Genomic DNA, 20735 nt, shown 5'->3' on the forward strand with positions numbered 1-20735 from the left:
TATCATAATGGTGATTTTTCTATTTTTTCATTCCATCTGCACTTACTAATTGAAATTCCTCTGTAAGGAAGGGTTGCCATGTCTCACCTATTTAAAAATATATATAGTCATTGATTCAGTTCTTTATGTCAGTATAAGCTTATGGATATTATTTTGTGGGTTATAATGCAGTACTGTAGTTATTTATTTAATAGCTCAAGTTGTTCCAACTTTTTTCTGCCAAAGTTTTGAGTGAATTTGTCAAGATGCAGACGAACTTATGGAGGCATAAGTTACTTGGAGACTGTTCTTTTTTACTTTACCTCTAGCAGAAGAGACCAACCAACTTTTCTTTCACATTCTTGAATTATAATTTGCTGCTTATCATGATGTCTTTCTCTGTTGAGATTAGACTACTGAATCTCCAAGTTCAGCATACTCAAAACTGAATAATACAGAATAGGGAATATTGTTTGTGGAGGGAATATGGAGTCCATTTGTTAAATGAGAACATTTAGATTTTATATACAATTTAAAAATTCCTCATATTGAAAACATGGTTATTGTTGTAAGTTATTTCACAGTATAAATCTTGTTTTTAGGAAAAGAAGAAATATGAAAGTCTTCAGAAGGAAGAGCCTGAAGAAGTCTCCCTTCCAAAAACCTCCAGAGAACTGGAAATCCCTGCTCTCGCTTGTGAATTTGGAGGAGACCCCCTGAAGGTGTTAACTGGCTCTGAGCTCCAGCATGACGCCCTCGGACAAAACGAGACTGAAATGTTTGACATACAACTCACCTCCTTAACTATAGATAACGAAGGGTCCCTGGCATGCAACACAGAGACTGTAGAAGAAGGGGAGGAGGTTGGAGCTGGTGTTGGGGGTGATGCAGTCAAGCCGAAGATTGACCCTGGAGACAATGCTGGAACTGAAGTAGAAACTCCCAAGGACTTTACAGACGTAGAGGAAAGTACAGTGGTACAGTGTGGACCTTCTGAAAGTACACTGCAATCTAGTTTTTCTTACACTCTGCAGGGAGTGGAAGATTTACAGGCCAGAGAGACTCAGCATAGCAGAGAAGACAGACAAGCCTTGGGGCTTTCTTCAGAGGTGCTACACGGTGTTGGCTTGCAGAGTTCTTGTGAAGCCACGGACATTTTTCAGCCCCCCAGAGTGAAAAAACTGTATCCCCAGTTGCCAGCTGAAATTGCTGAAGAAGTGCCCCCTCTGGTGGCAGCAAAACCCTTGCTTCGTAATGAGCGACTCTACCCGGAACTCCCAGCTCAACCAGAAGTGGTACCATTTACTAAAGAACAGCTAAAAGTCTTTGAGCCTGGTTCATGGCTGGAAAATGTTGAGTCATATTTGGAGGAATTTGACAGCATGGCTCATCAAGACAGGCATGAATTTTATGAGTTGCTTTTGAACTATTCACGATGCAGGAAGCAGCTGCTTCTGGCTGAAGCTGAGCTATGTGCTCTGACATCTGATTGCCAAAATGCTAAAAGTCGACTATGGCACTTTAAGGAGGAGCAGTTGTCTGTACAGGTATTTTGACTAGTATTCTGTAAAGCTTTCAGGAGCCTGGGGCACTGCTAACCGATGCCATCTAGGCCTGGAGTCTGCTCTTGTCCTTGCACTGACCCTGTCTTAGCCCAGAGCAGTCCAGTGCAGGAATCATAAAGTGAAGCACCTGCAGGGGCCGTGCGAGTAACTGAAGAAGCGAAGCAGGCTGAGTGGGACCGTGGTCACTGGGCAAACTCATGTCCTGTCCAGCAGGGGCAGCTGCTGTTGAGTCCTAGCTGATAATTGCTGGGAGGTTGTGTGGATCCAGCATTGCCACATCTTATGATTTTCCAAATGTGAGGAATCTTGATTGGAAAATGTTGGCAACTAATTACACACGCAGTCACACAGTAGAGGTCAGGCAGGTCATGTCTCCAAGTCAGATTCAGCCCATGGATTTTTTGGTTTGTGACCTTGGGCATAATAAGAACATACAGAGGGGAGAGAGTATTAAGGAGAGGATGATTGATGGAGTAAGGTTTAGAGATGAGGAAACGGGGAAGGCAGTTCGATGTGTCCCAGTAGAGACCAAGGTGACCATCAGGAAAGCCATTTCATAGTGGCCTGGAAGGGATGGCAGGGAAGAGAAGGCCACTCTCGACAAGCTGGACATTGAAGGGAAGCTTGAGGAGATACGAGGGAGAAACCTGATTCTTCTCCCCCAGCCCTAATCCTTGTTCATTGGGGTACTTGTGTTATCTCTCTTTGTAGATAGGAAGGAGTGTGGAGAGGGAGAGAAACCTTTGGAGATAATGAAAAAGAGAGGTTAGTCTCAGTTGGAGCAGCGTCCCTTAGACTAAAGGATGGGTTGTGGGTTAAATTTCCCATCAGGGCACATGCCTAGGGTTGTGGGTTCAGTCCCTGGTCAGAAGGCAGCCAATTAATGTTTCTCTTACATCGTTTTTCTCTCCCTCTTTCTCCCTGGAATAAAAAAAAAAAAAGTTAGAATCAAGAGCACAGCTGGCAGCGTTAGTATTGGAGAGGAGAGGAGTTTATTTGTTTTGAGCGAAATCACAAAGAATGATGAGGGAAAGTACAAAGGTATTTTGAGGTCTCTTGCAGTTGAGGGGCAATCACATTGACCTCGGTGGGTTTGTAAAGTAGGAGGTAAGATCATCAATCATGAGACTCTTAGGGATAAGCTCTGTTGTTGTTTTTTAAAAAATATTTATTTGTTTTTAGAGAGGGGAAGGGAGAGAGAAAGGGAGAAAAATATTAATATGTGGTTGCTTCTCACACATCTCCTACTGGGGACCTGGCCTGCAACCCAAGCATGTGCCCTGACTGGGAATTGAACCAGCAGCCCTTTGGTTCACAGGCCCATGCTCAATCTACTGAGTCACACCAGCCAGGGCTCTATTATTTGTATCTTTCTTCACCTACTTATTAGGGTTTCTCTTCTCTGATCTTGTGATGCACTGGTGATTGGCATTATGCTGTGTGGTACTATGCTCCTTGGCACCTGATTCTACACTTTATTGTTCTCTATGTGGTACTGTGGCTCCCTCACTGTGGTTTATACACATGTTGAAGATGGTACTGAAGCCTATGCCTTGTATGCCTGCTGCTGATTATTTTAAGTGCAAAGAGTAACTGGTTTCATATTTTCCCTTTTTTTCCACTGCTAGGGTATCTGTGCAGATCAAGTGAAAGTTTCAGGCTATCATCGCTACCAAAGAGTAGAAATGAATGAAAATGCTCTGGAGGAGCTAAAGAAGCTATTTGATGCCAAATCTGAGCACCTCCATCAGACCCTGGCTCTGCACTCTTACACTTCTGTGCTCTCCAGGTTGCAAGTGGAGTCTTACATCTATGCCTTGCTTAATAGTTCGGCTGTTCTGAGATCTTTAGCAATTCATCAGCAAGGCCGAGGTGTGTAAGTAATGGATGTCTCACTCTCTCTTGTAGTCTGAAGTGCAAAAAACATTGAGGGGTACGCTCTGGTTGAATTGACTGTGCACTGATTGGTATTACAAGGTGACGTTTGTGCTTGTGGTTTTGCCTTGCCTCCCCAACACAGGATTGCGGTCTGCCTTTCTAACATTTTTAGAAGCAGTGTGAGGTCTGCCTTCCCCACCATCCTTTGCTTTTCTAGGAAGCTGGAAAGCTACTCTTTATCCTTATCGTCCCTTATCATCCTAATTTATGTGCTTGTTACCAAATCAGGTCCAAATAGATTTTTTGGTTGTAAAACTGGAAATCAGTACTTTTTGATCCTCTGTCTCCTGCACTTTATTTTTACTTGTCCCGTTTGTGAGGCAGTTTTTATTATATTTAGATTTTCAGATCTAATGTTCTGAATCTTTCATCTTATTTGGGGTTTTAAGAAATGAGGCTTTATTGTATTATGTGTACAGCATGAATGCTGCACTTTTTATTTCTGGGAGAGATATTAGGATCCTTTAAAGTAAAAAAATCCCCCCCCCCTATTGTTTTTATTACCAATCAGAGAACTGGGGCTGGGCCAGAGATGGGCTGATTTTTAAATAAACGATAAATTTTAATGAAGTTAATTTTCCCTTACTTTGAAATACTTCACAAAGTTAAATGCTTTTTTGGTTTACATATTTAGTAGAAGTTCAGATTTTTTTGATACAGCTTCTCTTCCTGGATTTTTATCTAAAGTAAATATTTTGAAGAGTTTTTTTTTTTTAAGTGAAGATAATAACTATTCCTCCTCCTCAAAACCCTACCATTTATGTGGGATTCATTTAATTCTCTCTCTAACTTATAGCTTCTAAACAGGCAGAAAGCATTCCCTCTGATCTGTGCCAGCTGAAGGAGTGTATTAGTGTCCTGTTCATGTTCACCAGGAGAGTTAATGAAGATACTCAGTTCCAGGACGACATTCTCCTCTGGCTGCAAACATTGGTAAGGGGATAGAAGTCGATGCAGTAGTCTTGCTTTTCTTTCTCTGATAACTTAAGAATTATTTCTTCTTTACACTTTTTCTCCAACAGTTTCTTTAGCTAATTCATTTACCTTGTTAGTGACACTGTCTTTGATCAGGACACATGGGGACAAGTTGTGCTTGCCTGGTGCGTCATCAAACACAAAGGGCCTTTGTCTCTGATGAGCCTTACTACGCTAAATGATTTCTGGCTTCAACTTAGGAAGAAATGGAATTGCGTGAAGCCTGCTAAATTTAAGACTGGATTCATGTTTAGAATATAAGTGTCTTATCTAAAAAATTTCCATGTTTCTTTCATCTTATATTTAATGTTGTACTTAGTCATACTTTTAAAAAGTTTAAAATATACTTAAAACATAGGAAGGATGTTAGGTATGTTACAGGGAAGGTTATTTGTTTATTGGTTGTGTTTTTAATGGGGCTGCCTTGGGTGCTTTTTTAGGTTCATACTGGAGTTCTTAAATAGGAGGTGAGGTTCTAAGCGTACTCACTCAATATAGGTTTGAGAAACTATTACAGATGAGAATAGATTAAAATACTTGACTTCTATCTATTTACAAATGGTTAGGAATGTTAGTGATTTGTAATTTGTCAGATGTAAAGATTTTGCAGAGAAACAACTTAAGATATTTTTGTCGTAGTACTAATAGATTCATCAGCCTCTGGCTGCCTCTGTGGTAGAAACTCGACCAGTCAATGGTATACCTTCTGTCTGCTTACCCTTTGAAAGGTCGCATGTATTTAAACATCAGATAGGTGACTTCACTAGACTCCTGGATACATTCTTCTTTTTAAGGAGTGGTACTGTGTGTCCCTTGTTGTTCAGGTGTCAGTGTTACAGAGAGTCGGCTGCCCTGGAGATCACCTCTTCCTGCTAAACCATGTTCTTCGGTGCCCAGCCGGCATTAGTAAGTGGGCTGTTCCTTTTATACAGGTATGATGAGTATCTTTCTGGTTTTGAGGGGTATGGGAAGGAAATTTTGTTAAACATTTTTCCTGAAGGAATTGCTTTAAAAAAGGCTAGTTAAAAATATTTATATTAAAATAAAATTCTTAAAATATATCCAGAATATATTTGTAGGAGATTTTCATGCCGAAAGTTCTTGGGTCACCCACAGTTGATGAAATTAAGTAGAACTACAGAAGAAGTTCGGTAGCAGTCTGACTTGGTAGTTCAGTGGTATTTAATTCTGTAAAGTTTCTGTGTGGGAAGGCTCTCTAGGAGTTTTTCCTGTAGTATTCAGCATAGATCCTTAAATTTCTTTTTTTTTTTTTAATTCTCACCCAAGGACATGCTTATTGGTTTAGAGAGAGGGGAAGGGAGGGAGAGAAACATCAGTTGGTTGCCTTTAGTATGTGCCCCGACCGGGGACTGAAACACAACCTAGGCAGGTGCCCTGACCATGAATAGAACCCATAACCTTCCAGTTTATGGGGCAACACTCCAAGCCAGCCCCACCGGCCAGGGCTACACAGCTCTCTGAATTAATCCGCTTTACACCACAGTTGGTACAGGCAGAACAGAAACTACTGGCATCTCCAAGTGTATTAACACTGGCACGTATCCGGTCTGTGTGATCAACTCTCATACAATCAACTCAAGTGTTGATTATATGGTTTATAGGTTTTTCTCTCTGCTTCTTGCCTTTAGGTTGTGTTGTTACTAATAGCAACCACTCAGATGAGTAGAAGCCAAGTGTATGCCAAGTTCTTCACATTACCTTTTCTTTAGTATTTCTAGTGGCAAGAAGTTTGGATTTTCTAGGTAGAAGGAGGATTTTTGTTCTGTTCTGCTCATCTTTGGATTAAAATAGCACATCGTGCCTTGACCCACACTGTCACAGGTGATTACAGACTGCCCAGCTGCCTGGCTCTTGGAGCACAGCTGACTCACCGCTGCCAGGGAACCCGTGAGCGGTGTTCTCGCCCTCGGTCAGGCGCCAGTTCCACCTTTGTTTTCTTAACAGCGCCCTTCCTCAGAGTTCTTGGGAGCTGAGATTGTGGGTACTCGGGTTGTCGGTTTTCTACAGTATGCCTTTTCCTTCTCTGATTTCAGATCAAAGTGTTGAATAACCCATCAGGGGTCTTTCATTTTATGCAGTCCCTTGCCCTACTAATGTCTCCTGTCAAGTAAGTGTGGAAGATCTTTTTGATGTAGAAATTGAAATGCTTCTTTCTCTCAAGGGTTGGCTTCCTAAACTGTCCGTATCCAAAGACCTGCCCAGGGCTGTGTCCGCATCCCAGAATTTCACATCGCAGGTTTTCTCTGGGTTCACTGCCCTTTGTCCCTGAGTGACCTTATTAACAGCTTATATATAATCTTTTTGGGTCCCCCTTTTGGTGGGTTTGCCTCTCCTGTTATATATGTTATTATGAAAGGTACTGTGGAAAGAGACAAAAAAGGTAATTTGTTTCTTAGAAGACGAGATTTAGTGGCAGAGGAAAAAAGAAACACAGATTTAAGTGCTGAGTTGTGCAGCTATGATCGATGTGATGAGAATGAAGAGAGCAGTGTGGAGTAGCCAGGGCTTCCAAGTGGATGAGCAGGGCTGGAAGGGTGGGATGGATTTCAGCAGGAGAGGAGTAGAGGGCACTGTAGTGGGGAGAATAGCGATCAGTGGCCCAAAGCACAGGTAAGGACAGCTATGCAGGGGACAGGTGCATGGACATCCTGGCTGCATGTGTGAGAGAGGGTAATAGAGGTGCATAGAGTGAGTTGGGTTATAAAAGGCCCTCACATTAAGACAGAGGGATCTAGATTTGATACTCCTCTGTGGTAATTGAGGGTTTTTGAACATGGATGAAAATTGTATTTAAGCAAGTTTAGGCTCAGCAGGAGACAGAAGGTGTACTTCGGCTGAACTGAATTACAGTTACAGACATCTGGCTCGCCTGGCTGTGGGACCCAGTGCAGCATCAGGAGAGCACCTCCTTAACTGGGGGAGAGGCAGAGTCTGTATCGAGGTGACCTTGAGCAGTGTTACTGCCCCTGGCTTTCAGTCTCAGAAAGCCTGTCTGCCTGCAAGCCGAGTTGGGGTAATAGTAGGGGGAAGAGAAAGAGAGGAAGCTAAAGGTCATCTTAGGAAAGCATTAGGTAGACCCAGTGACAGAGATAGACCCAGTGGTTCAGATGGACCCAGTGACGGAGAGGGTATTGGCAGCCCTAACAGGCAGAAGAGACAGAAGGGCGAGCTGTTGTGTAAGGAGGAAACTTCGGGGTCATTGAGGCATGTATGCGAATGGATACGCATGTGACAGACACCATGGACGTTTGGAGCTTCGGGGTTGGAGCTCCTGGTCGAAGGAAGGAATGGGTGAATTCTCAGGGTCAGGCCAGAGAGGTGGGAGCAGGGGACTGAGAACCAAGCTGTTGGTCTCAGAGAAGAAACTTCTGGCCACACCTGCTCACCAGACCCAGCCAACACTGTGTGGAAATCTGACTGGCAGGAATTCTTCCCGCCTCCTCTTTCATTTCCTGGATACAGGATAGATATGATTTGACTTAAAAATGTGTTTGCATTTAGATGTATTTTGTGCCCCAAACAAGCGTTACCTGTGGATTATCCTTTTTTATTCAGTAAAGCATGATTTTTAAAGCGATGCCTCCCTTTGCACTGGCAACACTGAAAGCCTGGCTGGAGTTAAGGTGCTGCAGCAGTCCGTGTGTGTTGAGGTCCCACCGTGTGCAGGAGAGGTGCTAGTTCAGCTGCCGTTCTGCCCTTTCTCTCGTCACTGCCGGCAGAATGGTTGTGGTCTCTGCACCGACATTAGTGAGATTTTGGGTTCCTTGAGTTTTAGTCAGTTCTTTTTTGTTTACTAACTTAAACCATTTGAAGACTGAGTCGATGTCTGACTCTTCCGGGTGAGGGGGTGACCAGAACGCACGCACGTGGGCTTTCTGTGATTTTGATTGGGGTGGTCTCACTTGTCCTTTAGAAACCGAGCAGAGTTCCTGTGCCACATGAAGCCCAGTGAGGGGAAGCCATCTTCCTCGGGGCCTGCGTCTGGGCTGTGGACACTGGTGGATGAAGGAGGAGAAGAGGTAACTCATGATGTCTGCATTATTTTGATTAATCATTTTTGAGTTTTAAACACTTTCCATGTATTACCTCATTTAATTCTCCCAACAACCTCATGAAGCAAATACTGTTGTGATCCCATTTTACAGATGAGAAAACTGAGGTGCAGGGGGCTGAAGAATTTGTTCCAAATCATTCTGGTCATCTAGATCATCAAATGGCGGAGCCTCTGGAGCCTCTGCTCTGATCCCGTGTGCTAGGCCGTCACCCTTTTCTAGACTGTCTCCCCTTTGAGCTGGGAGCATGTAGTACCTGGAAATATTTACAATTTATATAAACTTCGTATTAGGGTTGTGTTTTTTGTAGTAACAATTTTACAGGCTTGAGCTGTCACCCACAGATTATCTGAGTCTGTGTAATAAAGAGCTGAGCCTGCCAGGTTCTGCCTTATGTTTTATAAACTTCTTATCCAGATCTTCATATTTGAAGGGTAAAAGATGCTTCTCTGTTTTTGGTGAGGATTTAATGGTCAAAATCCAATTTCTCAAGATAACCCTCATTGATTTTTCTTTCTACTGTAGTGGTTAGTATATCTGTAAGGAATTCCTTTCTCCAGTTAGTTATTACTGAAGAATGGACATGACCCAGATACACATGAATTGTACTCACAGTTTCAGGGGATTTGCGGCCCATCTCTGGAACTGATACTATAAACCTCTGTCTTGGAAGAGAAGTCCATGAAGACGTGTGGGAATACCACACGTGTATCATTGAGACCTTTGATAATTTAGCTTCTGTAACTCTCGACCACAGTGTGATCTGTTTGAATCAGTGGACATGATTTTGCATCTTTTCCTTTAGGATGAAGACCCTGAAACCAGTTGGAGTCTCCTTAATGAAGATGACTTGGTTATCCTTTTATCACAGTTCCCATTTCATGAACTCTTTCAACATCTTCTTGGGTTTAAGGCAAAAGGTAGACTAACTTCTTCGGTCATACGTAAAGTGTGGTATTGGCAGGCTCAAACATAGCAACTCAGCATCAAGCCTTACACCTGTGCAGGCTCCTGACCCAGCGTCCCCTGTGCTAGCAGCGCTCTGCAGAGGGGATTGCATCACATCTCCATAAGGCTTCCTTTCTTTCTCTTGTGCTTGTAATGTCCTACAATTAGTGTTTAAATGTAAAAAGGCTGACTAGTGAGCACATTGTCTGTCTTAAATAGTTCTCATTTTGTGCTTTGTTTGAATTTCCCATTTCACATTGGTGTAGGAGCCAGAGCAGTGGGGATTGTTAATTCTTCTCCATCTTGGCCTGGCTTCCTTATTGAGGTATCTCTACCTGTGTCTTTCAGTGTTTTTCCATAGTAATTACAATTTTTTTCTTTTCTCTGATTTTAACTTTCAGGTGATTATTTACCTGAAACAACAAGACCTCAAGAGATGATGAAAATTTTTGCCTTTGCTAACTCATTAGTGGAACTTCTGGCCGTGGGGCTAGAAACCTTTAACAGAGCACGCTACAGGCAGTTTGTGAAGCGAATTGGTTACATGATGAGGTAATAACTGCTGTTGCTACATCGTTTCTTTTTGCTTTGACCCTGGTCATATATAGATGCTGCATAATTGGGATTATGGACACTGCTATGTATGCTTCAGGTCTTAATTTATCATACAAGTAAGAATTGGGTTTTCTCACCATCTGCTAGATGGAAATTATATAAATGCTTCCAGTCAGAATATTTGGTTAATTATCTCACATTTTACTGGTTTGCTTGATTTGTTCTTGGAGTCAGCATCCTCAAAGAAACTGCTGGATTGAACTTGTCCAGAGGAACTGAACTTGGCCAAGAAAAATGCCCTTTCCTTGCTCTCTATTTTCTTCTATCTCCTAGCTTTTGCCTGGGGTCTGTCACTTAGCTATGGAAAATCAGCAATAACTCTTTTGTGTCACTCTTTTCATTTTCTCTTTTATTTATTCTTATCCTAATTTGTTAAATATCATTTAAAGAAAACTGTACAGATAGCATCAGTTGTTACTCTTTTGATCTGGGAAAGCATATGATTTATTTGAATGGAAAGTAGGTTTGTGTGTTATTATCAAGTCTGAATAAATTTTGAGAATAGCTACTGCTTTTTATTGAATTAATTTTATATCCTTTTCTTGTATCATCAGTTTTTATCTCTGGGTCATTCCCTACATCATTCCCTATTATTTCTTCCAACCTTCTTTTCCTCCAAAAAAAGCTAAAGAAATTTTCCTTCCTACATTTGATTTTAATTAATTTATTTGAGATGTGCATGGTAAATACACATCTAAGAAAGTCAGGTAAATGATTATAGGATGTCCTGAAAAAGTCACAGGTCTTTTTTAAGGTCTAGAGAAAACCTTGAGTAGAGGGTAATTAAAATGAGATGGTGGGGAGGGAAGGTTGGTGACTTGGAGAGTAATTTCTAATTTACTTATCAGAAGTCCTAGTGCTCATCTTCTGCTCCTGCTGGTGAGTAAGGTGAAACCCGCCCTTGGGCTCACACACATGCCGTGGGGCTGAGGCACACACCGTGCGCCCGGTCTGTGCCTTCTCCTGTTCTTCTTGTAATAACGCTGCAGGAAAGACATTGCCGTCACCATCATTTTAAGACAGTAGTCACTCTGTATTATTTCTGTGTAAATATTTATAGCAGAGTATTATAGTATATCATGTTTATTCTTTTTTTGTTTTCTGTCTGCTTACTTTGCTCTATCACAGATTCTTCTCATCCCTTCCAGTTGTGGAACAATTTTCCACAAGGTCCCCCTCCTCAGGTCATCTGTTGGTTCCAGTGTTTCCTCCTTTCTCGCTGGAACTGGGCACAATCAGGCCTGCCCCCAGCATTGCCCCGACCTGGGTCTGGAGAGTGAAGGTCACTGATGGACTTTGTGCTGCTAATCCCGTGGCTGATTCTGAGTCTCCATCCTGCTTTACAGCACTCATGTAGTTCACGCAGCAGCCTTTCTCACTGTTGATCCTTTCTCCTTACGTTTTCTTTGCTTGGCTTCCGCTGTCTCCTGGCTTCTCCTGCATTTCAAGGACTCTTTGTCGTCTGCCTCCTTGGTGGCTTCATTCTCACTTCCCACACTTCTTGTTGTCAGAGGGCCTCAGGTCTCAGTCCTGGGACCTCTTCTCTTTATCCCAACTTGCTGCTTGGGTTCTTTCTCATCCATTCTCATGTCTTTAAATATCACCTAAACACTGACAATTCTCAGAATTATATTTCCAGTCTGTACCTCCGTCATAAGCTTGTTTATCTAGCTGCCACCTCAGCACCTCCAGTTGGATGACTAGAGAACATGGTAATTTAATATTCCCAAAGCAGACTCTGTCTTCCCACCTCCCAGACTTCGCCACCCACAGTCTTCTCAGGTTCACTCAGTGGCAACTTAATTCTTCTGGTTGCTTGGGCCAAAACAGGTGGTGTCATCCCTGACTTTTCTCTTTTCCACTCTGCATCCCATCGAGCAACCAGTTCTATCATCTTTGCCTTCCAAACACCATCTTGTATCAAATCTGAGATGCCACCAAGTCTGAAGATGTATTTTGTGTGCCACTCAGAAAGAAAAAAATGCTGCCAAATTGGGGCATGCCATCAGTTTTAAAGTACATTCCAGTTGCAGAGATGACGCGGGAGAGAGATGCATCCTTTTGAGTCAATGGAACAGGCTGCTTCCAGAACCCAGCTTCTCACCACCTTCCCGGCTACCACCCTGGCTCATTCTTAGTTATTTCTCCCTGATTGTCACAGTGGCCTTCCTGCTTTTGCCCTTGCACCCCCTTCTCACTGCCCCCTTATTCTCCCAACTGCCAGTGTTCCCTGAAAACGGTGAGTCAGCTCATGTTGCTCCTCTGTCAAGTCCCTGTTGCTCCCAGTCTCATGCAGAGTAAATTCTGGCTTTTGTCCCTTTTCTGATTTGCTCTGCAGCCTGTCCCCCGATCTCTCACTTCACTTTAGCACACTGGCTGCCTGCTGTGTCTCCAACATCCTGAACACACCTTGCAGCCTTCACACTGGTGGTTTCTTCTGCCTGGAAGCTCTTCCCTTACGGATCCCTGTGGTTTCTCCCTGTGTCTGTGCACATGGCCCCCTTCAGTTAGGCCTTTCCTGCTCCCAGCCAGCTCTCCTCCCGTCAACTCCAAAGAAACTTCTCCTCTCCAGTGCATTTTCCTCAATGTCGCATATAACCACATGACTCACTATACATTTTACTTTATTTTGTTTGTCTGTTTGCCCTAAGTGTAAGCTCCATGAAGGTGGGGTCCCCCAGCCCCTATTGATTCTTTTCAGAACCTAGAAGATAGTAGTGTTCAATAACTCTGTTGAACAGGCGAATGCTTCAGACAGAATTAAAGCCACCGACACTGAACACACTAATGAAGGGCGCTGTATTGTCTCTCCTCATGCTCAGGATGACCCTCGGCTATGTGAGTGACCATTGGGCACAGTATGTGCGCCACAACCGAGGCATGGGGGTGTCCCTGGAGCCCTACTCCATGGAGAAACTACAGGTTGAATTTGATGAGCTGTTTCTGAGGACTGTCCTGCATGTGTTGAGAGCCAAAAGGTAAGAAGTATGATGATAAGTGCTGAGAAATGGCTCCAGGCTGGTGAGAAAGAGTGACGTGCAAGTATCGACTGAGGTTGATTTTTTTGTGATATCTTAGTGTATTGCATCTGTTTCTTACCTTGTGCAAACTCATGGGCTTTTGTTCCCTTAACTACAGTGTTGACTGAAATGATCTTTCTTTCAGGTTTCTGTTAGTTTTAGAATAACAGGGTTCTGAGATCTAGTTGTGGCACACCTGAGCTTTTGTTTCAGGGTAGCCTTGAGTGGAGGGTTCACACACCCAGCTCTGGGGTCTGCAGTGAGGTAGAGTAGGTGCCCGGTGCATGGCACAAGTACTTTTCTGACTTGGTTATTGAGATTGTCTTCCTGCAGCAGCTTCAAGGCCCAGGATGGTCGTGGGTCCTGGTCTGCTGCCTTGGCTGTTTGGATGCTGTCTTCTGACCATGCTGTCTTTGCTGCTTCTTCCAGCCTAGTTTATGTTTGAGGCAGAGCAGTGCATTCTGTACCCTGAGCTTCTGGCCAAGAGTAGGAGTGGGTTCTTCCTGCATGATTGTGCCCCCTGCTGGGAGATGAGGGCCATCCTCCAGCCCCACAAAGCTCCACTAGCAAACTGCCAGCTGAGCTGTCTGCACTTCTACCCTGGGCCCCTTAGCTTCAGCTTCTTATTTATTTTGTGTACCCCGGGCAAGCCTCACTTTCTCCATTTATAAAGTAGAGATGATGATAACATATACCACCTCTCCCATCAACCTCTTGAGTATGTCACAGGGACGAGCTACAGCAGTATGTGGAATTGTTTTTTAAACCACGAAGGATTTTTCAAATGTAAGTGGTGGTTCTTTTGTGGTTTCAGATGAAGACTAGAATACCTGTTTGCTTAGAGAAATTACCGACTCCTTGATTACGTTCTAATCACTTTCAGGTACTCAGAAGGTATGGGTCTAAGATAAATAGAACTTAGGCTTAGAAATTTATCTTTAGATTACTTTTGGCCCTGCCTGGCTAGCTCAGGTGGTTAGAGCGTCATCCCAGTATACCAAGGGTTACGGGTTTAATTCCCCAGTCAGGGCACATGCAAGAGACAACCAATGAATGCATAAATAAGTGGAGTAACAAAGCGATGTTTTTCTCTCTCCCTCCCTCTGCTCCAAGTCAATAAAAACAATTAGATTACCCTTGTAATACATTCTGTATTGCCCAGAAACTTGGTGGTCCCATGAGGTGCCACAAAACCTGTGCAGAACCCTGCCAGGGGGTCAGTACAGGAGCACCTGCCCATTGAAGCCGGCCTGCGGCTGGGGAAGAGCCTTCTCTCATCTCCTGTCACCGGGTCTTGTGCTCACTTAGCTGAGCAGGAAAGCTCTCACGGCAGTTACTTCCTACTTACTAGCTTTTTTTTTTTTTTTGAAAAGAACTTTAAACTTTATTTTTCAATTACCATTTGCATTGAACATTATATTAGTTTCAAGTGTGCAACAACTTACTAGCTCTTATATTCTGAGCTGTGAACTCTCATGTAACATCATATGTATATAATTCACATATATGAAATTGTTTTAAGCTTTAAAAAGTTGAAAACTGTTGTTCTTGAGTACAGTTTATTTTTGGAAATTTATTTTAGGGAAGAAATTGTATGAGAATCAGATAGTTAAGGCCATGAAATTTAAACCTATTTGGCACTCCAGTGGAAATTTCTGACCAGCCACCCCCCACCTAAGACAAAACTAATCAAAATCAAAGTACACAGAGCGAAAGCCTAGGCCAGACTTGCTGCATGTCTGCCGTATAGGGGGCTTCATAGCCTAAAACAAGGTCTCTTCACTTCCCCTGATTGTTTTGGCAGCCCTTCTACAAGAGGGTGAAGACCCATGGGAGTGTTACAGTAATTGTTTAAGAAGCCTGGACTGCCTGAACTTTTAGGGAAGCGTTTTCCACTCTTGCTTGGGCGTTTAGCTGTTGCTTTTCAGAGTCTGGGGCAGTGGTAGTTTGGGCCACTAGCGACCTGGTGGTCCATAGACACAGGTTAGGCATACACTGTATAACTTAGTGGTCTTTTTTCTTAATAAGCTTTGTTTATTTTTAATTGGTCAGTTTGTAGTTTTGCCCAAAATATAGCAATAGTTTTGGGAGTCTCCCTGTTTCATTTAGATGTTTTTGAGATAAAATTCACATAGCATAGAATTCACATAGCATGAAATTTTTATAAGCATTTATTGAATGTTGATTGTTTTTGAGGTACTGGTTTAGGTACTGGGTAATTAAAATATAAGACTAGGTTACATATGGTGTATACACAGAGGAACAAAACCTGATTTTTGCACTCAGGTGGTTGTGGCTAGTGTGTGTACCTATATGACAGCAACTTGCACTGTTTCTCACTGTGTAGTTTAAGGACCACTTGAGTCTGAGTCACCTGGGGTGTCTAAAATGTACAAGTCCTTGGACCCCAATTTGACCTACAAAATCATTTCTGTAGGCTGGCTTTTGTAATCTGCATTTCCCACAAAGACTGGAGGTCATTTTTCTGCCTCCCACTGCTGTGTGAGAACCACCGATAAAGGGAAAGGTAATGCCGAAGTCAGGTGTGGATGGCCCTCTGCAGTAGTGCTGAGGTGGAGATGGGAGAAGGCTTCACAGGTGGAGAGATGGCGGCTGGGAGGGTGGTCTGATCTGAACGCAGACACGGCTCTGGTTGGAAATATGGGTCTGAGCTGTACTGTGGAGGCCTTTGAAGGCAGGGCTGAGGAGTTTGAGCTTCGCTTGGGGTGAGGGAGGAGTCACTGCAGAGATTCCCCGCTCACCCACCACACATGCACCCGTACGTGTGCGCAGGCACACACATGCATATCTGTGCAGTCTGTCAGTCACTTGGGTCTTAGAAGACTCTGGTTCAGAACGCAGCTCTGCCTCCTCCTGTCACCCGTTCTGTGCCTCAGCAGCCTCATGTGTGAATTGGGATAGTATCAGCCATAGTAGTTGCCTTGGATTTAGTGAGGGTGGAATGAGGGGGGATATAGACACGAAGCGGCAATTAGAACAGTGCCTGGCACAAACTAAGTGCCTTGTATTTCCTTTTACCGTTATCTGTCCTCAAGGTGTTTATGACCGAGACGTGGTAGAAAAATCGCTGCAGTATGATTTAAGAATTATTTCTTTTTGTGAGAGCCGAATGTTCATCTGCTTTCTTTCTCAGTGCGGTGAGGTTGACTGATAATGTAATAAAATGCTTCCTGCTCTTTTTAAAACACGCAGACTTGGCATTTGGCTGTTTATGTCAGAAATGCCTTTTGGAACACTGTCCGTCCAGATGCTCTGGAAGCTCTTCTACCTCATGCACCAGGTGGAGAGCGGGAATCTGGAGACTCTGTGCACCGCCCTCCCGCCTGCCGAGTGCAAGAAGCACCTCCAAGGTACAGCCTCGCCACCCAGGCAACACCTGTGCCTGTCCTCCTTGTTGCTTTCTTCTCTTTACCCTTAGAAGGACTGAGGATGTTTAAATTCATTCAGTTTGTGTTATAGTTTTGAAATTCGAGAGACTGCTTTGTGGCTTTTGACTTATTAGAATGTAATTCCAATTTTCATTATTTTAGAAATGCTCTGGCCAGTTATTTCTATGGTAACCCCATTTTGTAGATAGGAAATGAAAATTGGGTTGGTAAGTTCATGGACTTATTTTGAAGATACAGGAAATTCAATATACTACCTTTTTCTCAAGTGTGTAAACATATGAAAAGCATTGTTGGCTTGCTGCTGTCTTACTGTGAAAAATTCTATCAAGGGAATATATTTTCTAAACAGACTTTTTTTTTCATTCCTCTCTACAACTTGCCTTTGAAGCATTAATTTTCTGTCATGTGTTGCAAAGCTGTTGATCAGTACTGCCCCCTAGTGACAAAATGTAATATTGCTTACATGGCATCCTCTGAGAAATAGGCAACTGTGTCACATTTCATTAGTGTTTCAGTTACTGTTATAATTAATTTCTTGTCCCACAATTTCTTTTATAATCAGATTGCTTTTGTTCAGAATGTTGTGCTTGTGCTGAGTAGTTTGCCAGTCTTAGTGGTTTTCATTAGCAGGCTTGTCACTCATTTGTCTGGCCCAAGTAGCTTCAAGTTTGCCTTTGAAGATGTCTCACCCAGTGGCAGTGCTGGTGCTTTGCAGCTGACAGAGCACTTTCCTAGTGAAGTGTCATTTAATCTTAAATACCTTTGGAAACAGATGAGGAAACTGAGGCTTGGGGAGGTGAAATGTCACCTGAGGCTACATTATATTTAAAGTTGGAATTTTACCTGGCCCAACCTTCTTGGGGTCTGTAGAAATCCACTGGAAAGCTTAACAACACGTACACCTCCTGTGTATACAGGAGAGACCCAGGAACACTGAGTAACTTCAAGGAAGAACTTTTGTATCTTTAAGTATTTCTGAATGTTGTTTAATTTTATATCTTCTTTTTCTCTGGAAGAGTACTTAAAGTGATATATATTTACTCATTCCCCATTTTAATTTTCTTGGTGTGAACCTGCAGACCCAGAACATTTTGTGAACTTTGAGAAGTGTCTCTCTTCCATGAATAGTTCGGAAGAGATTTGCCTTCTGACTACGTTTGCTCAGATGGCTCAGGCCAGAAGAACCAGCGTGGATGAAGACTTCATAAAAATTATTGTTCTGGAGATATATGAGGTTAGAATATTAAGTTTTAGAAGTCAGCTAAAAAATATTTTCTTTTGGATTGTCCACTCACTGATTCTTTTGAGATTGCTTTAGAAAGTAAAAGTGACTATTGTATACTGTTTGCACTGCTTGGGAGCAGATACTTGATGGAACGTCATTTTGCTATAAGGAGTATTGAAAATATGGATCATGCCCATTCCATTTCCCCTACTACTCCTGACACTTGGTACATGAGTTCTGGTAAGGAATAGACCATTTGACACAGCCTGACCCTCATGGTTTTTATACTGTCTGTTGTTGTCTCTGCCCTCCCCCTCTGACCCTGCCAGTAATGTGGAAGGCTGGCCGTTACGTCAGTTTACATGAGATGGTGGAAAGAACACTGAGCTTGGAGTTTGAAGGCCTGGGTTATTTTAAATGTGCTGCTAATTGCCCATCTCACATCAGAAAAGATACCTTACTGCTCTGGGCTTCAGTTTCCTCATCTATAAAATGACAGGCTGGGAGGAGATTCTCATGTTCTTCCCTTTTTCACTGAGCCGTCCCTAACAGTGGAGGAGAGTGAACTTTGGACCCTGGAGTGTCTAGGGACATAACTCAAAATGGTTACTAAAACTTTCATTGGAGTTTTGTGTATATGAAAAAAACTAAAGAACCATGTACATTTTCAGTTTAGGTTGTCATCTATTTATCTTCAAAAATAAGTTTTTCCTCTAAACTGTACAAGTAAACTCAAGTAAAATTATGTTCCAAGAAGATTCTGTGAATTTATTATCTTCCACCCAATACTCCAATTTGAGAATGGCAGACTGGATGAGTTCTTCTCCAGGATCTAGTACTCTATCAAGCTGTCCTTATACTTGTATACTTAACTGTGCACGAGGTTAAGACCTGGAAGGATCTGCAATTCCAGACTATCTCCACGTGGTGAAAAAATTGCTGTACATTGAAATTGCTTGATCACTGGATCTTGGCATTCTCCAGACCCTAAAGTAATCTTTATGTTCTTGAATAATGTTTCAGGTGTCTAACCAGTACCCACAGTGAAAGTTACATTCTGATGCTGTGTGTGCATGTATAGAAGTTCTTGAGTGAAATTAAAGCAATACTTAATTTTAGGTGGATGCATTCTCACATTTTTCTGTTCTGTTTTATTCTACTATTATATTTCTGTTCTATTCCATTGTATTTAAAAAATAATGTTCGCCATTGGCACCAGTGGATTGTCACCTATAGTCTGGAAGACACTGTTCAAGAGGAATTGGTAAACACTCATATTTTAGGAGCTCTTGTAGTTATTTTGTAGGATAGAATGCATAGTCCCATGAAATGCATTGATTTTTATCATTTTAGTGATTTCCTCAAATTTTGAAAAGTGTTAACTCTGAAGGGACTATTTTATTGCTACGTCAGGATATACTTTCCGAAGCCAGCTCTTAAGTCGTTGTTACATAGTGACCTTTCCTCTCCATTCCCTCTCCTCCCACCTTCCAGCCTCAGGGCAGACACTTTGTTCTTCGGAGTTCTGACATCTTTTTGAACATTGTGTGAACTCAGGCTGTGTCTTTCTACTTTACTTGAAAACATCCTAAGTAAATTATAGAAATGTGTTTTGACTGATAATTGGTATTAAAGGTGCCGTTTCCACCCCTCCTGTATTTAGGTATCTTACGTTACCCTGTCCACCAGAGAGACTTTTTCAAAGGCTGGTCGAGAGCTTTTAGCAGGCATCACAGCTGTTCACCCTGCGATAATTTCTGTCCTCTTGGATAGAGTTCAAGACACCATCGACCAGGTTGGAATGGTAAGAACACTGCTTTTGTTCATCTGTTTGCTTGTGTTGCCTTTTCCTCTTCTAAATCCCGGAGCAGTGTGGCTGCTGGGAATGACTCACTCACGGGCACAACAGGGTAGGAGGGCACTCATCGTGTCTCAGGCTCTGCACCATTCACATGCCTACTTGGCATTAGCTGCTGCTTGTGAAAGCTGGGATGGTTTTTCTTTAGCCTCCTCAAAGTGACTTTCCTGCCTCCGTAATAACAGGTTTTTACTTTAAATAATTAACTATAAGCCTGTAGTTTATTAACAGTTTTTATTTCATAGTTTTATTTGGCTTTCATAATTTTATATTTTATCCTTGGAAGAAACAATTCTGATTAAGAAACAAGGCACTATTTAAATTAGTCAAAAGCAAAATTAAAAGCAGTAGTTGAAGTTGAGCAAGACACATAGAGTGTATTTCTGTCTTTTGTACCAATCACTTTTGTAACTTTATATAGTTCTTAGTCAAGCTCAACTGGTGTAATTCATATACCATACAGTTCATTTATTTAGAGTGTACAAGTCAGTGTTTTGTAGTACTTTCACAGAAATGTACAACCATCACCACCATCAATTTTAGAACGTTTTTATCATGTCCAAAAGCAACCCCATGCCTGTTAACTGTTAAACTCAATCATTCCATTCCTCCAGCCCTAAACAACCACAAATCTACTCTCTTTATAGATGTAACTATTCTGCACATTTCATGTAAACGGAATTGTATACTATGTGGTATTTTGTGACCGGCATCTTTCCTTAGCATGTTCTCTGGGTTCATCCATGTCGTGGCAGGTGCTTCATTCTTTTTTATGGCCAAATACTATTCCATTGCATGCGTGTAACATTTTAAAGAAGCATACACTTAATGAAGGTTTTCTTCACCATCTGTGATAAGGCTATAATGTGTGAGCTTTTCTAATGACAGACTGTCGTGTGTCATAACTTTGAGAGACATGTTTAAAGTAATAGTATTTGTCTGTGGCCTTCTATTTACAAAGGGTTTTCCATCTTACAGTCACTGCAGGACAGATGACTGATCTTTAATAATAATGGTAAATTATATGCATCATAAAATATGCCATCTCAACCATTTTTAAGTGTGTAGTGCAGCCCATGGAGCACACTCACATTGTTTTGCTCCCTGCCATCAGCGCCATCCATCCATC

The 20735-nt window shown here is 42.3% G+C and overlaps 1 protein-coding gene across 3 annotated transcripts in view; it reads left to right on the forward strand.

The window, feature by feature from the left end:
- Positions 1 to 20735, forward strand: part of EPG5 (ectopic P-granules autophagy protein 5 homolog) — a 94068-nt gene that overhangs the window by 12224 nt on the left and 61109 nt on the right. For 2 of the 3 annotated variants that reach the window (XM_028523996.2, XM_036009094.1), the window contains exons 2-13: positions 582 to 1526; positions 3173 to 3416; positions 4279 to 4415; positions 5282 to 5389; positions 6512 to 6585; positions 8392 to 8497; positions 9336 to 9450; positions 9880 to 10030; positions 12916 to 13071; positions 16327 to 16484; positions 17603 to 17757; positions 19412 to 19552. In XM_028523996.2, the coding sequence (XP_028379797.1) occupies positions 582 to 1526; positions 3173 to 3416; positions 4279 to 4415; positions 5282 to 5389; positions 6512 to 6585; positions 8392 to 8497; positions 9336 to 9450; positions 9880 to 10030; positions 12916 to 13071; positions 16327 to 16484; positions 17603 to 17757; positions 19412 to 19552 (2490 nt within the window). Of the gene's footprint in view, positions 1 to 581; positions 1527 to 3172; positions 3417 to 4278; positions 4416 to 5281; positions 5390 to 6511; positions 6586 to 8391; positions 8498 to 9335; positions 9451 to 9879; positions 10031 to 12915; positions 13072 to 16326; positions 16485 to 17602; positions 17758 to 19411; positions 19553 to 20735 lie in introns of those variants that run through there. The other variant, XM_036009095.1, reaches the window with a different exon arrangement.

Source organism: Phyllostomus discolor, chromosome 9 (genome assembly GCF_004126475.2).
Source record: "Phyllostomus discolor isolate MPI-MPIP mPhyDis1 chromosome 9, mPhyDis1.pri.v3, whole genome shotgun sequence".
NCBI classification, from domain to species: Eukaryota; Metazoa; Chordata; class Mammalia; order Chiroptera; family Phyllostomidae; genus Phyllostomus; species Phyllostomus discolor.